The sequence below is a fragment of the Ammospiza nelsoni genome, chromosome 3, assembly GCF_027579445.1.
Source record: "Ammospiza nelsoni isolate bAmmNel1 chromosome 3, bAmmNel1.pri, whole genome shotgun sequence".
Taxonomy (NCBI): domain Eukaryota; kingdom Metazoa; phylum Chordata; class Aves; order Passeriformes; family Passerellidae; genus Ammospiza; species Ammospiza nelsoni.
The window spans coordinates 57,380,224-57,395,523 of record NC_080635.1 but is presented as its reverse complement, the minus strand read 5'-3'; the positions used below and the strand labels follow the sequence as shown (position 1 = coordinate 57,395,523).

At 43.7% G+C, this 15,300-nt stretch overlaps 1 protein-coding gene across 1 annotated transcript in view; it reads left to right on the top strand.

The window, feature by feature from the left end:
* The first annotated feature begins 7,954 nt into the window (after window positions 1–7,954).
* PPP1R14C (protein phosphatase 1 regulatory inhibitor subunit 14C) overlaps window positions 7,955–15,300 on the top strand; it is a 50,701-nt gene continuing 43,355 nt past the window's right edge. The window contains exon 1 of the mRNA XM_059469521.1: window positions 7,955–8,239. Coding sequence (XP_059325504.1) covers window positions 7,955–8,239 — 285 coding nt within the window. The remainder of the gene's footprint in view (window positions 8,240–15,300) is intronic.

Below are 15,300 nucleotides of genomic sequence, written 5' to 3'. Positions count from 1 at the left end.
CTTCTCCTGACCGTTGAGAGCTTAGGGGGAGAGCTGTAGCCTGAGAAACTCCTGGTTCATCCCGTTACCTTCAGGCTGAATAAACTCTTTCCGCAGAGAAATAAGTTGACAATAAATATATGCCTTTTTCTTTCTGAAAAACCTCTGAAGATATGCATTGCACAGTCTCCCTAGGCAGCATATTTTGTAATTTCTCTATCCTTACTGTTTGAAATTTTTTGAGCACATTTAATCAAAATCTCTTTCGCTTCAGTTTAGGCTCTTTATTCCCTGTACTCACCACATGAGATCCAGAGCACATTATTTCCCTCGGCTTTATCAACACATCTGCATTTTATAAACAAAATATTTCTGTTTCCTTTAGTCTTTCCCTGTAGGATATTACAAAAGGGGTATGTCTTTTAGACGTCCAGTCATTCCAGTTGCTTCTCTTCAATTTCTACCAAATAGGTCCAATCTCTTCTGGAATCTCACAGTCTTAACAAGTGAGAATTAAGAGCCCTTACCCACAGAATCTTGCACAGTAAAGTTACTTCATGTCTCATATGCATGACATACTTTATACACTCTACTGCAATGTAGCTTTTTTCAGCACAGCATGTTGCCGGCTGAACATGTTTTTGACTCATGTTCAGCCTGCAATTCAGATCCCTTTTTGGTTCTTGTTGGTAGAACTGCTGTCAAATTCACATTTTCCAATTGTGTGTTTGTGTAGCTGATATTCCAGATGAATATGGAGTGTTTGCATTTATTTTATTGAATTGCATCCTGTGATATACATATAAAACTGATGAACTGGTTTTGTTGCAGTTCTACATATTGCTGATCTCCTGTCTTCAATCCTGCACCCTCCATGTTTTTCATTTACTAGATACTGGCATCTTGGAATATTCAACAACTTGAAAAGTGTGTTCAGCGCTCTTCTAAAAATCTTTCAGAAGGGCACCTAAGTAGTATTGCTCTACTTCTGCTCTTTGTTTTGTATTCTCTAGTCTCTAATTTCTATTCCTAGCTGATAGCTTTCCGCAGCAAGCCTTCTTGATTATTTATGCCTCCTCCTTCAAAATGGCATTTAGCTTGGAAGAGTGTGCACTGGGATGGCATCCATTACCTCATGTTTTTAACGTGCTCTTGGCATCTCTTGTTATAGCAGAGAGAGCACAGGCTCTTTCTATGCTAAACAGCCCAGCAGGGCTCCTGCTTTCCCAAAAGAGTTGGGAAAGGATTTGGGAAGTTTATCATGTTTATCTTGGTTGTAAAGAACCAAGAACAGCCAGGTTTTAGCTGCTGGTTTTCAGACAATCCTGGGGTCACTATGCATACATTCTTTTGCAGAATGCATCAAGAAATAGGGGTGAGAGGACCTGAAGGAAGGCAGGACTATTGGTATCAAAATTTCTAAGTCATTACTGTCAGTCTTTCTTTTTTTTTCTTCCCAGCTTCATTCCTAAATTCCATCAGTCACCACTAATTGCCAAGCAAAATGGGTAAACCACATTATGTTCCTCCTTTACAGGCTGGCTAAGTTATGCAGAATAACATATTATTATTCTTCATTATTTCTTGAGTGCAAGTGAAATGGATTGTGTAGCAGAGGTGACAGGTACCATTCTGGGAGATGACTGATTCTGACAATTATCAATCTAGATATTAATGTCATACTCTCTAACCCATACTATCTTTTAATATTTTTGTTTATCTCTTTTTATGAACTAGTACAAATACTTTCATTCATTTTCTCCCCTTGCATTTTACCAAAGGGTTAATACTTCTATGTAAGCAGAGTGGGATTCAAGGGCAAAACAACAATCAATATTACTAGAGGCTGTGGGATGTTAATTGTCCAGCCCTGCTTCCTGGTTTGTTTTGCTGTTGGCTTTTTTTTTTCAAATCTTTGCCTTTATTGATTCCCTACCTCCCCACTAATCCCTTCCAGAAAAAAAGGATGGCTGTCACATCTTTCTAAATAAAAGTGACAGCACGGATGGTAGTGCTCAGGTGAACAATCATAGGCTATTTGTACCAGGAATTGCTGATGTTATTGAGGGCAAGTGCAAGTAAACAGAGGTTACCCACTTGTTTAGTTGCTACCTATCCTCCACACAAAGTGCCATAACAGCACAGTCTGTGCATCCTAACATGTCTGAACAGCAGGCACCAAGCAGAGATGCTTGGAGGTGTTGTACCTGACACTTGAGAGCTCTCTAAATTTCTGACTGCTTTCTGAGACACAGCAGTGGGAGCCCAGGATGCCTGCCTTTGCACACTGGAGCTCTTCCACAGAGACCTCCTGCTCCAAAGGACCCTGTGTCCTTTCCCACCACTGCTGCTGCAAGAGCAGCTGGGAGAGCCAGAGCTGAACATCCCAAATGCCATGTAAACTGCCAAGACAGGCAATCACAGGGAGCCTGAAGGGCAGCTTTCTGCCTTCTGAGGACACCAGCTGGGCAGCCATCAGCAGAACTGGGGGAAGGAGAGACTGCTCCTATGGACAGCCGGTATAGAGGGGTCCTAATGAGTCTGCTTGTCTGGGAGCAGCTACAGAGGTGTATCTTGTGGCCCTGCACTACCTGAGTAAGGTGAGAGTTTGGAGAAATTCCACCACAGAGATATGGCCACTGCTGGCAGATTCAGGGCATTGTGGTGTCTAGCCACTACTGGTGTAGAGTGGAAGTTAGGCTACAGTCACATTCATGGATCTCTGCTCTGAGACAGGAAGAAATTGTCATTGTGCACATTTTGTATAATGAGTGAATGTGTGGAAATTTATTTTTCCCTCTGTTTTTTCTCTCTCATGTTGAACTTACCTTGTACCTGAGTGTATCTTCACCAGGTGTAACTTGAGCATGTCAAACACTCTCCTCCTGAAATCCAAAACTTCCAAAGTTTTATTCAAGCTATAAACAGATAATATTATAAGCAAAAGGGACCAGAGCAAACACTTCAATATAACAAATGTTTGCTTTGTGCCATTATTTTATCTGACTCATATTATAGAGTTACTGTTTTTACCATAGGTAAAACAGCAGCAGGTTGAGCAATGAGCCACTATTCTCTTCACAAGGAAGAACAAAGGACAAAGCAGCCCTTGGTAACAAACATTTGTATGAGCCAGACTGTGATGAGCTTTGTAATAAAGGCAAAACAAGCCAAAAAGTAGAGGTTTGGAGCATCAAAAGGATGATGAGCAAGAACAAAAAGTCAGCAGTGCTGAGAGTGATAGATTGACACAAACACAGAGTCTTTGGAGTATGGAACATCAATATTACAAACAGATGAAAAGCAATTATAAATGAAAACAAAATCATAATATATCTGGAAAGAAAAGAAAGTTATCAGTCAGAGGGAGGGGCATTAATTAGGACATGCAAAGTAGGAAATCACTTAGAGACACAGAGCCCATTAGCAGCTCATAGCCCCAAGCTGAATTCAAATAGGGGACTCAAAAATGGCACACACGGTCTGACACACATGGGGTACTGCTGTGATGAAAGCAAAACTTAGTTCTGCAGTGGTTTATGAAGTATGGTAGGATCCCCCTGAAGTGATGATGAAGCTTACTGATGATCAGGATGGCAACACTGATCCAGACAAGGCAATGCTCAACCATGACCCCAGCACCCACACCAGAGAGATGAGACCTCCCCCCAGCTGAATGGGATGTCAAGGCTCCTCACAGATGAAACACTTTTCTTACACAAAAATACCCTTTTCCTACACATCAATTAATTCAATACACTTTTCTTACACATCAATTAACTCAGGATAGTGTCTACAGGTTCCTCAGATGCCGTCACCAGGCACAAGACAGACTCTGGTTGATGGAAGTTTCCAATAATCATGCAAAAGAGAAGCCCTGCAACCGTGAATCTCACTGATGAGCCTGGAGCAAAGTCTCACAGCTCACCAAGACGCCACACAGAGCTTTTGAAAGGCAGAGTTAGCCAGTAGGCAAAAACTGTCTGGCCTTGCAAAAATAATGGAGTCTATCATTACACACCTAGGAGATTCCCTGGCAACTCTTGAGTATTTTGTTAACAAGCCAAGGAATACAAGCATTAAATGACTCCTATGATTCTGAGAATATGTAAAAGCAAATGTGCATTTCAATAAGGAAATAAAATCACCAACTGGTGTGTATTTTGCAGTTTTAAACAATTCTGTGTTGCTGAAAATCTCCAGCTATGAGTCTTTCACTCAGCTCTTAATTTCTTCATGAATACCTCATCATGTGAGGTACAAAGCACTAGAACTAAATTCACATGAATCCCTGAAAGACAAATGCCTCAGGAAAATAACAAATGCTGGAAAAAAAAGAAATTTTAAGATACATATTGGTTTATTTCAAAGTCCAGCAACTATTATTTCCAAAGTTGTTCAGAAAAAATAATGGAAAAACATAAGAGAAATTGCTGTGAAACAATGGAAAACCATGGAGAAGACACAAGCTGCAGGAGTCCTTCCTTAGAGCAACCTCTGGGGAAGGAAAACCTGTGGAGAGCAGCATTACAAAAGAGTTCTTGGTTTTGGCCATTGTAGTATTTGACAACATAGGAAAATGGGAATTCAGACTATCACTGGAGATAACAAATCTAAAGTTAATTTCCTAAACAGCAAGCTTGCCTGGAGAAGAACCTCTTAGGTACAGAAATGAGTCTATGCTGACATTTGTGGCCAGCACTGATGGGAAGTATCAATTGTTTAGAAAGAGAATAAATGTGCTGTCATAGAGGGTTACTAAAGGTGAAAAGGCAATTAACACTCAGGGCCTTGAATCCCTAAGGGTCACTGCCTAAGCCTCCTGAAAAATTAGTCCATATGTTCTGTATTATTTTCTTTGGCTGCAAAACAGATTAGGACTGTACAATATACACATGGGAAGTGGATGCAGCCTCATGTTGCTTACATTCACAAGAGATCCCCACATCCACTCTTTGGGAAAGAAACATATGGAAGTGCAGGTTATGCAAGTGTTCCTCTGCCTTTGGTGTTTCCTATTTCATGCCTTTGGTGTTTCCTATTTCGTCCTGCCACCTTATACAATGCTCTTGTGAGAGAGATCTAGACATAATCACACTGAAAGAGCACAAAATTTCAGAAGTGTAGTATTTTATGTCCTCTTTGACTTTATTGATCAGTCATTAGTTTTAGACTAAATGCTGCACTGTGATTTTTGATTCAGCTGCTGAAAAAACCTCGTCTATGAAGCCTAATCTTAATCTCTCATGCACTGAATTCATTCCTTAAGGTATGTCTAAAACTAAGACTGAAGTTTTGGGAAGGATTGTCTTTCTCCTGCCACATTTACTCTTGTATTTGTTATGGGTGTAACCATTAATGGTTCCATTGTGGTATGAAGAAGTATTTGTGAGGAAACTTCTGTCTCCAAGAAATGCTCTCATATGCCTCCAGCCACTCAGGAGTAAAGCAGAGATTGTGCCCACACTGTACTGCAGTGCTCATTCCCAGGATATTAGCAGACCTAAACGTTTTTGCTCAACTTTGACTTTTAAACAACCAGTTCTTTCTTTCAAATGAAGCAAAATCACTGCAGAAAAGATTCTTGGCAGTAGTTTTTGCTCTGGCTTCCTGAGGAATGCGCTCTCTTTAAAAACTGAATGAAAAACCAATGGCACATAAAACTGCCTCATGACAATGCTGGCAGTTCTACCAGTTTCTCATCCACCCACACTTACCAAGCACTATGCATTATGTTAGAATTGTGACTTTGAAATTATAACCTCTGAGGACATGCTTTTTAATCACCAGTATTTCCTTTTCTACTTTCAGAGTGTTGTGGAAGTGTTATTTGAATAGCGGGTACCAGATTTTGAATGTCTGCAGTGCTTACAATATCCTGTTAGTGATAGTATCAGAAAAGTCCTTCAGCTGAGACCTCTTGGATTCTCACACTCAAAGAAAATATTTTAGCCATCTGTTCACCTGATATTTGCTACAGCAGAGAAGAAAAAGCTCGGTATTTTCTAGTCAGCTTAGGTCCAGTGTGGAACACCTCAGTGTTCTTTTGGCTCCAGAAAACATCCTATTATGGCGAAAGTTTGGGTATTCCTGCTTTATATCTCATAGAATATATCCAAGTATGATACTTAATATGACTTTTAAAAGCCTCTTAAGCAATATTGACCTTCTTTCACATTAATCAATTTTTTTCTCAGCAACTGTAAACATCAACCAGTCTATAAAGATGAAAATGTTCTTGCTCTGAACAAGAAAGTTTCAAGTTTTGTGGCTGAGTACGTCAGCACCAGACTTCCAACATGACATGCAGAGCTGTAGACCCAAATTATAGGCCACTCCAAACACAAAAGTTTAAAAACCAGCCACTCCCCTCTTTCAAAAACTCTTTTGTATTCTTTTTGGTTTCTCTAAGAACACGTTGATGATGATGGTATTTTCCTACTGCATTTACACAAGCCTAGAGTTATAAAAGCCAGGCAGGCAGCACTATCCATCTGGAAGTTGATATTCACTTGTGTAATGGCTGCCCTGTGAATAGGGGAGACTTGCATAAACTCAGATTTGTGGGATATGATTTTTCTCAAGCTCTGCTTGCAGCCCAAGCTTCAAGTGTGACCTACACTGGTACCTAGTTGCAATTGCTCAGTATCTCTGAAAATCATGTGGTCCCCACGCACCGATAAGGAGCTTAACTCCATATGCTTTGCTTTGAAAAACTAGTGCTTTTTTTAGATGAAAATCTAAAAGCTATCATAGCATTTCAGACCAGTAATAAGATTTTATCAGATTATGATCCCTTTAGTGGCACAATGTGTGTTTTACCTAAATAGCCTGATGAGGCTCAAATGCCTCATGCTAGCCTCTTTCTGAGTGCTGTGTCACATGCTGAGAGCAGAAAAAGCTGGAATGTCACTGCTACCACATGGCCATGCCAAACAGCAGCAAGGATCTGACTGAGGCAGATACACCCAGGCAGATGTGGCCAGCTATCCATGCCTCCTTCCCCTCTGCTCCCTGATGAGTTAAGACATTCACCCCCAGGGCAGTGTGGACAGTAGATAATTCCCTTAGCCATACCCAAACTTGGGACACCGAGCTCTTCCAGTCCCAGCTCTGCACATGCAAGAGGTCAACTTCTGCCCCTTGTCACAGGCGAACCTCTTTGCTAATGGGGATGGTTTGGCATTCCTACCCAGTGCCTGTGCTATGTTGGCTGCTTGCTTGCAGTCACAGGCACATTATGGTGTGTAGGATGGGCCATCAGTGATTTCACTCAGTGTCTCCTGAGAGACGAGAGGCTGCTGAAAGCACTGATGCTAACCTGAGCGTTTTAGAAAGCCATCCCCACGTGGCTTATTGTTACACTGATTGCTGATAGCTTGAAACATCAGCTCTTGGGGTTCACTATCCTGAAACCATTCACGCGCACCCACGCCCGCACACACCACGAAGAGAAGAAAACGGTCGCATTCAGCGTTTTAGTGCTGCAGGTATGCAATGTATATAAACGTAGTGCGAGTGACGGGGCAATACTGCATTTCCTTACAGAAAAAAAGAAGTATAAACCACCCAGCGAACGTATGCTCCCCGGGAGCGCCCTGCCACGGGCACAGCCGTTCCGCCTCCGCCGGCGGCGAGCAGCGGCCGCCCACGTTTCGCCGGCACGGGGCAGCCCCGCGGCGCTCTCGGGGTGCTCCACGCTCCGCTCGAGCTGCTCACGCCGGGCACGCTGACCCGTGCCGTGCCAACCCGAGCCGAGCCGAGCCGCTCCGAGCCACACAGCCCCGCCTCTGTCCCCGCCCCGGCCGGTCCGGGCCCACCCCCGGCGGCGGGGCCGCTGCGCCGCCGAGCCGTGCGAGGCTTTAAGCGGCAGGTGCGGGGGAGCGGAGCACACGCGTGAGCGGCGGCTGCTGCGGCCCGGCGGTAGCGGCGGCGGGCGCCTTTCGGCTCGGCGGGAGCCGCGGCGGAGCGGAGCATGTCGGTGGCGACCGGGGGCAGCGAGGCGGCGGCAGCAGCGGGCGGAGGCGGCGGGAACCGCGTTTTCTTCCAGAGCCCCCGCGGCGGCGGCGGGAGCGGCGGCTCCTCCGGCAGCTCCTCCCGGGAGGACTCGGTGTCGGCAGCGGCGGCAGTGGTGCAGGTCCAACAGCGGCGCCACCAGCAGGGGAAAGTGACGGTGAAATACGATCGGAAGGAGCTGCGGAAGCGGCTGGTGCTGGAGGAGTGGATCGTGGAGCAGCTGGGGCAGCTCTACGGCTGCGAGGTGCGGGGCCGGGGTCGCGGGGTCCCCGGCGCGGTTGCTGTCGCCTCAGTCCCCTCGCCCCCGGCATCCTCCTTCTGCTCCGAGTCGCATTTCGGCGCTGGGCAGAGGAGCGCTGTCACCGCCACCTCCAAATGACATTCCCGGTCCACCGCCTCCACCCTGCCGCTGCCCTGCGCCTCAGTGGTGCCTCGGCTCGGGGAATGGTGAAAGGTGTCCATGTCCTATAAAGAGGGTGTCCCCCGTGCCCTCCCGAGGGGAATAGGACGGGACTGCCCTTTGGGGACGGGCGGTAGCTGCCGCACGGAAGGGTCCTTTTCCCCCGTGGGGGCCCCGGCGGCTGCGGCAGGTCCGGGAATGCCAGGAGGTTCGTTCGCCCGCGGCTGTGGTGGCCGGGAGCCGCTGTCCCCGCAGCCTTCCCGGGCAGGGCGGACCGGGGCTCCGAGGCGCCTTCCTCGGGCTGGGCGGGCGTCGGTCTCCGTTAGACGCGAGCTGGCCCAGCGGCGGAGCCCGGCGGGTCCGGGAGCAGAGCGGTGTGCTGGGCACAGGGAGCAGGAGGAGGGAGCGGGACCTGCGCGGGGGATGCGCGGAGGCGGCTGGTGTGGAGGAGAGACTCCGGTGCGGGTACGGTCCCCTCTGGATCGTGGGTTTGCGTTATCCCGATCTACAAGAGCGGGGTAGATACTGGTCAGGAAATTTCAGTGAGCAATTCGGAGATCATTAGGACGAGAATCGAAAACGCTGGGGGCTTGTATGTACGTGATTTGTACGTATCAAATCTGTTTTTCTCTTATTCTGGGCAAAGAGCGAGTGTTGCCAGAATGAATTCTCTTCTGTAGAGGACAGATGAGCAGGAGGATGTTTCAAGATTGTTCAAAGAAATGGCAAATGTTGTCTTCCTTGTGGAGATAACGATGTTGTAAACCTAATCCCCAATGGATTCTATCTCCTTTCCACTTCGGGTACTCTTACCAAAACGTTAGGGCTAAACTGAGGTTCACACATACTTTTCCCATCAGTCGTCTAATTCACTTTTGTTAGAGACTTCTGAAGTGAGATTTGTTGAAGCCAGATATAAATTTTGCAGCTAGCATGTCCAGGAGCCAACATCTCACTCCTGAGCATGCTGGAGCTAGGAAGACAAGAACTTGACAGCCCTTGAGGTGTGGATGTGAAAATATAAATAACCTGGATGGAATATCTAGCGCACACATAATACAAATGTTTAAAGAAACTCCTTCAATCTCACAAGTGATTTATTGGCAAATTTGTTAGAACGACACATAAAAAATGTGCATGTGTCAAGTTAAACCTCCTTAACTGTTCACATCCATGAGCTGTTGGAAGGAAAGATACAAATGAAAACTCCAGTTAGAAATAATAAAAATAAGCAGTTCTTAGTCTTCATCTTGGTGTGACTTGCCTTTCCAGTCTCATGACTTGTTTGGCCACATAGGCTGTAGGCTGTGAGGGTTTTCTGAGGCAGGAAGTGTTTACAGTTGTTTGTGTGAACTGATGATTCTGTGCCTGTGCAGGCTGATAACGTAGTTAGTGTCTGGCCTGCTGGATCCGTCCTCTGGTTTGACTCTCACTGCTCAAAAACACCAGGCCTGTTTGGGCTGAGTGCTTTTGACATACGGGTAAACTACTTCTGTTCATAAGAAAGGATGTGGTATATAGGAGCAAAGCCCAATGGAATTGTTGCTGCTCTTCACAGTATTCAAATCACAGGCTTGTTGCACAAAAATAATTCATTCTTTTCCTTGTTATAGTTATTGCTTCCAACTAAAGTAGAAGGATGTATGCTTTAGAAGGTCTCTATTAAGGTGGAGACCATATATAGCTGAATAAAAATAACTTGCTAGATGGTTTGGTTTCTGAAGTGACTTTTAGGGGGAAAAGTGGTTTAGAATAACAGAAAAAAATGCTTTTAGATTTGAAGGCCAAGGGCAAAATATTTAAGTCATTTTCTGCTCTTCTTTGCTATTATGCATCAACTCTATCCAGAGTCAGCATAGATGATGGTAGTGAAAAGGTCAAGCTATTAATATACTATCAGAATAAAGTTGAAGATGTATGATAAGTGTAGTGATTAAAGACAATAGCAATTTAATGCAAGATGCTTTGCTTGAATCTGCTTGAATTACTTCTAGGCTTAGAGATGTAGCTCTCAGGCTGAAATTTAATCACCTATGCAGACAGTTAATAACCCTGTCTGAGGGCAGGTTGGGAGGGGGTTGGGAATTGCTCACTTCAACTTCTATGGAAGATCTACAGTAACTTCTCAATGAAATGACATTTACATTCTGTAATGATCTAAAATCTTCCAGATTGTCAGAAATAGCCATTGAATTTTTAATCCTGGAAAAGCTAACCAATGTCAGTGTTTCATTGTTACTCTGATTCAGAGCTCTATTTCTAAGGAGCAGTGCACTTCATTTCTGGGAAGAGCAGAAATAAGTAGAGGGTGCTTGCAATGTGGTGCACTGAAAGTCTGTAAGAAGACTTGCATGTCTCTTTGTTAGACTGCATAAATGTAGTGCCTGCTCACTGTTTTCCATTTAAATGATGTTTGCTATTATGCTAAGATTAATCAGTAAGTGGATACTTACAGAAAGATTCCCTTTATTTAAAACTAAACATGTACTCAGTCTCTCAAGTACTTGCAAGTTAAGTCAGCTATAAGCCTGTCTTGGCATGGCAACAGAGTTTAGGAGATGAGGTTGGGAAACAACGAGACAGGTTTGTTTGTGCTCTTTTTCTAGTGGATCTTGTCTTTACTGGTACATTTCTAGTTTTAAAAATTGTATGCCAAGCAATATAATGGTGTTGGGAGTGTGACTTAGGAGGAGGCTATTTTTAATGCAGACCTCAGTTATATGACACAGAGTTTAGCTTTAGAAAGGTTACTTCCACATGATGCAGACTCTAGGGATAAAAGACCCTTTACCTGAATGGTAAAGGTTATCAAGGTAGAAAACTTTAATAGGACCAGAGAGACTTAAGCAGGATTTGTTTGGCACCAGAAGCTGCCAGGCTAACATACTCAGGTCAGGTGCTGCAGGTGATGTTGGTCTGGCTGTCTGCTTCTGGGACTGCTTCATTAAAAAAAAAAAGTTTTATAACCTGTTTGTTCTGGTTTCTGTGAGTGGTGAAACTGAGGTTATGGTTGCAGGTTAGTATATTGAAAATGCAATGCTTTAGTTGCAGGACTTGAACTGGCTTCAGTGTTGACCTTTATTAGGTATCTTGGTACTAAAAATAGTTTCTCCACAGATGCTTTGTGTTTTGGGCTAAGTCCATTATTGGTTGAGAATTGCAAAATAATGCTGCATAAGTGCGACTTACACCATCACTATTCATTCCCTGATGGCTTGCAACTTGTAGCTGAGCATGAAAATGGTGACTGATCAGTTTTCCAAATGTATGATCTATGTTGTGTGCACCTGCCAAACTTGTATGACTTTGTGTATGAAAAACAGACACCACTGGACTTGTCCCCAGAAACCATTCAGTTTTGCAGGTGAGTTTCTGTGCTCTGGGGTCCTGTCTATCCAGAATTATAGCATTTGCTATAAATGGTACACAGATTTTTGCACAATAATGAAGAAAGGATTTGCTTGGGCTATGGATTTGTTGCTGACTACTTTTAATGTAGAGATTTACATGTGCAAATCAAATGAGCCCCTAGACTTTGCACTCTAAAAGCTAAATACAAGACTTGCCTTCTGAGATATTGCTGAGCTTAGCTGAGTAATCAACTATTTTATTAGAATATGTCTAGTGATATATGGAAGTCAGTGCTTGGCAGGGCATATGATGTTGGTCTGGAAGTACCAGAGTGTTGTGTCCAAGCTTATATTTTTCCATTCCAGGAATGGCAATACACTGAGATTGTGTGTAAAAATTCACTGTACAATAAAATGCAGTTGGAAGAGCTGCCCGTAAAGGCCCTTCAGGGATTTCCATTAAGAGTACAAATCCATGTCAGACTGAGAATTGTTTTGTGTAAGATTTTCTTCCATCTTCTGGTATAGATACTGCAATGACAAGAGTGGCAGAAGCACTGAAATGGGCAGGGATTTCATGTTGGAGTATGGGAGGGAAAGGAGCAGTTTAGCTCAGTCCTGTACAGATCAAGAGCTCCCTTTGCCTGGTTGCTCAGTGACTGCGGAGATCACCCTCTTTGTCTGTCTTCCTGAAGCTGCTGGGATATGCTGACATTTCCCTCCACACACTATCTTTTCTAAAACAGCCTGGTCAGCATGCTGCTAAAGCTGCCATGTGGTGATGTGGACCTGATGGTATGATCAGGTACTACTTATGCCTCAGGCTCTAGTGAGGTAATGTTTGAAATTTATTATTCATTTCTCAGAAAGGCGTTTGGTAAGAAAATCCACTGAATAAAATGCTACAGAAGCAAACTTTTGCCTACAGTCTCACTCTTTGAATAGACTTCTAACTTGGACTAAGATCTCAGAAATGGTAATTGCATGTGGATTCCTTTCTCAATGGATTAGAAGTGGAAAGAGGATGAGAAGGATCTGAGAACTAGAGAGAGTGTCACTCCTTTAAAAAGATGCAAGTTAGTAGGAGGCATAATAAAGGATTTCTTTCTTTAGGAGATTGAATGTTGCAGTTCAGATGCATTGGAGTAAAGAACTTGTAGATCCACCGAGGTGCTTAGAAAATTATTTGAATTCTTTATTTTGGACAGCTCTTACAGATCTCCATGTTGTACAGCACAAACTTTGGTGTACTCTCTTGAGGGCAAGGAATACTGGGCAACATACTTGTGTCAGTTGAAGAGTTTCTGTGATCAGAGATCTGTAAAGGACACAGGCTAGACAGGTGTAGCAAAGGCTTATTCTATCATGTAGCAACCACAAAAGGCATTTGAATCCCAAGAGCAGAAAATGGGAAACCTAAGAAATGCACGTTGTCTTAAAACATACTTTGTAAAATGCACGCAGTTCTTTTTGGAGGAGGAGGCTTAAGGATCTGTGAGGGTGGCAAACACTTGATTGTGATAAAGCCAGAGCCTTTTGTTTCTAAATGAACTTAACATCTTGCCTTAAGTTCTAAAGACCCTACTCTAGCAGGAAGTGTACTAGTATTCAGCTACTGAACTTGCCTTCTTTTTGCATGCAACAGTGCAAAGGAATTCAAGGAGAGAAATTCATCACAGTCAGGTGCAAGGTTCTGCACATGGGTCAAAGCAGCCCTGACCACAAATACAAGTGGGGTGGAAAATAGATTGAAAGCAACCCTCAGCAGAAAACTTGGGGATGTTGGTTGACAAGAACCTCAATGTGAGCTGGCAATGTGCACTTGCAGCCCTGAAAGCCAGTTGCATCCTGGGCTTCATTAAAAGCAGCATGGCGAGCAGGTCAAGGGAGACAGTTCTTCAGCATTTGCTTCACTCTTGTGAAACCCCACCTGGAGTGCTGCATCCAACTCTGGGGCCTCCAGCATAAGAAGTACATGGACACTTTGGAGTGAGTCCAGAGGGGGGCCACAAAGATGATCGGGGGCTGCAGCACCTCTCCTGTGAAGGCCAAGAGCTGGGATTGTTCAGCCTGGAGAAGAGAAGACTTCAGGGAGACTTAGAGAGGGCCTGAAAGATAGTTTGAGAGGGGCATGTAGTGAGAGGACAAGGAGGAGTGGCCTTAAACTGACAGAGGACAGGCTCAGATGAGGTAATAAGGAATAAATTCTTCACTGTGATGGTGGTGAGGCGCTAGAACAGGTTGCCTAGAGAAGTCGTGAACTTTGCATCCCTTGAAGTGTCGTTGAAGTTGGATGTGGCTGGCCTAGTGGAAGATGTCCCTGCCTATGGTGGAGGGATTGAAACTAGATGAGCATTAAGATCCCTTCCAACCCAAACCTTTTTATGATAGCAAGAAAATAATTTTTTCTACTATTTGATCTTTCTTTAGTCTAGATGTCATTTCTGTGCTGGTCATGGTTCATTGTTGTATCTGAATTAGCAGCAATATTCTTGACTTCCAATTTAAAGCTTCACAACACAGATTATTGCTCAGCAGCTTTCCATAGCAATTGTTTTGTCCTTTTCCTCTCTGTTCAAGATTCAACTGGTTTCTTTGCTGAAGCAGTAGGTGTGGTTGTTTTATAACAAGGTGAATAAATAATTGATTGCTTACATCACTTAAGATTTTATAATTGTACTTCTTATTAACAGTAGCTTCCAATCTTTGTGGCTACAAAGACTCTTGTGCCTTTAGGCAAATTGTTTTACATAGAGCTGGTTCTTGATTATCCAGGGTTACAAAAGAGAGGAGGGGGTGGGTGGGAGAATAAGGATACAATGGAAAAACTGTGGATAAAAAAATAAATGGTAAAGTCTGCCACAAATCATACAGTGAATGTACAGCTGAAGGGGAAGAGGGGGAACTGGTCATTAATCTGCCCCTTTTAATCATTCAGGTTTATAACAAAAATTCATTATATTGCTTTTGGGCTTGAGTGTAGCTTGGATGTGTTTGTACTTGTAGCACAATTAAACTACAACATGGATGATCCATCCCCAGGTTGTTCTTTGTTGAAGGTGCTGGGCTGACTTGAGCACTGTTGGTTCCTTGTGTTATGACAGTCTCTCCTTATTCTCTGTGCTTTCCATTAGCTGATCTAACCTGTGCTGTCAAAGCAAATGCCTGAAACAAAAATAACCCTGTTTAAATGAGGAAAATACCTATTTCATGGAATGTTTGACTCCTCTTATAAGGCATAGGGAATATTTCTAAATAGGTCCTGAATGTAAATAAAAAGATGTGAAGTTAAGTCTTACTTCAACCAGAACAAGTAGTGTGATAGTTGACTCTCATGACCACCCTAAACTCATTCTCTTTTGATTGATACCTTGCAAAGTCTGGCTGAGCATGTTGCATTCTCACATTTCTCACTTTAGAACAGGTTATCAGCCACTTGAAAACACTGTAATGGGACTTAAAACCCAACCAAAAAAGCCTATGTGGTTTGTAGAGCATACTACTGTACATAATGTGTACATACTTTACATAATATTTTGACAGTGCAGGAGATAC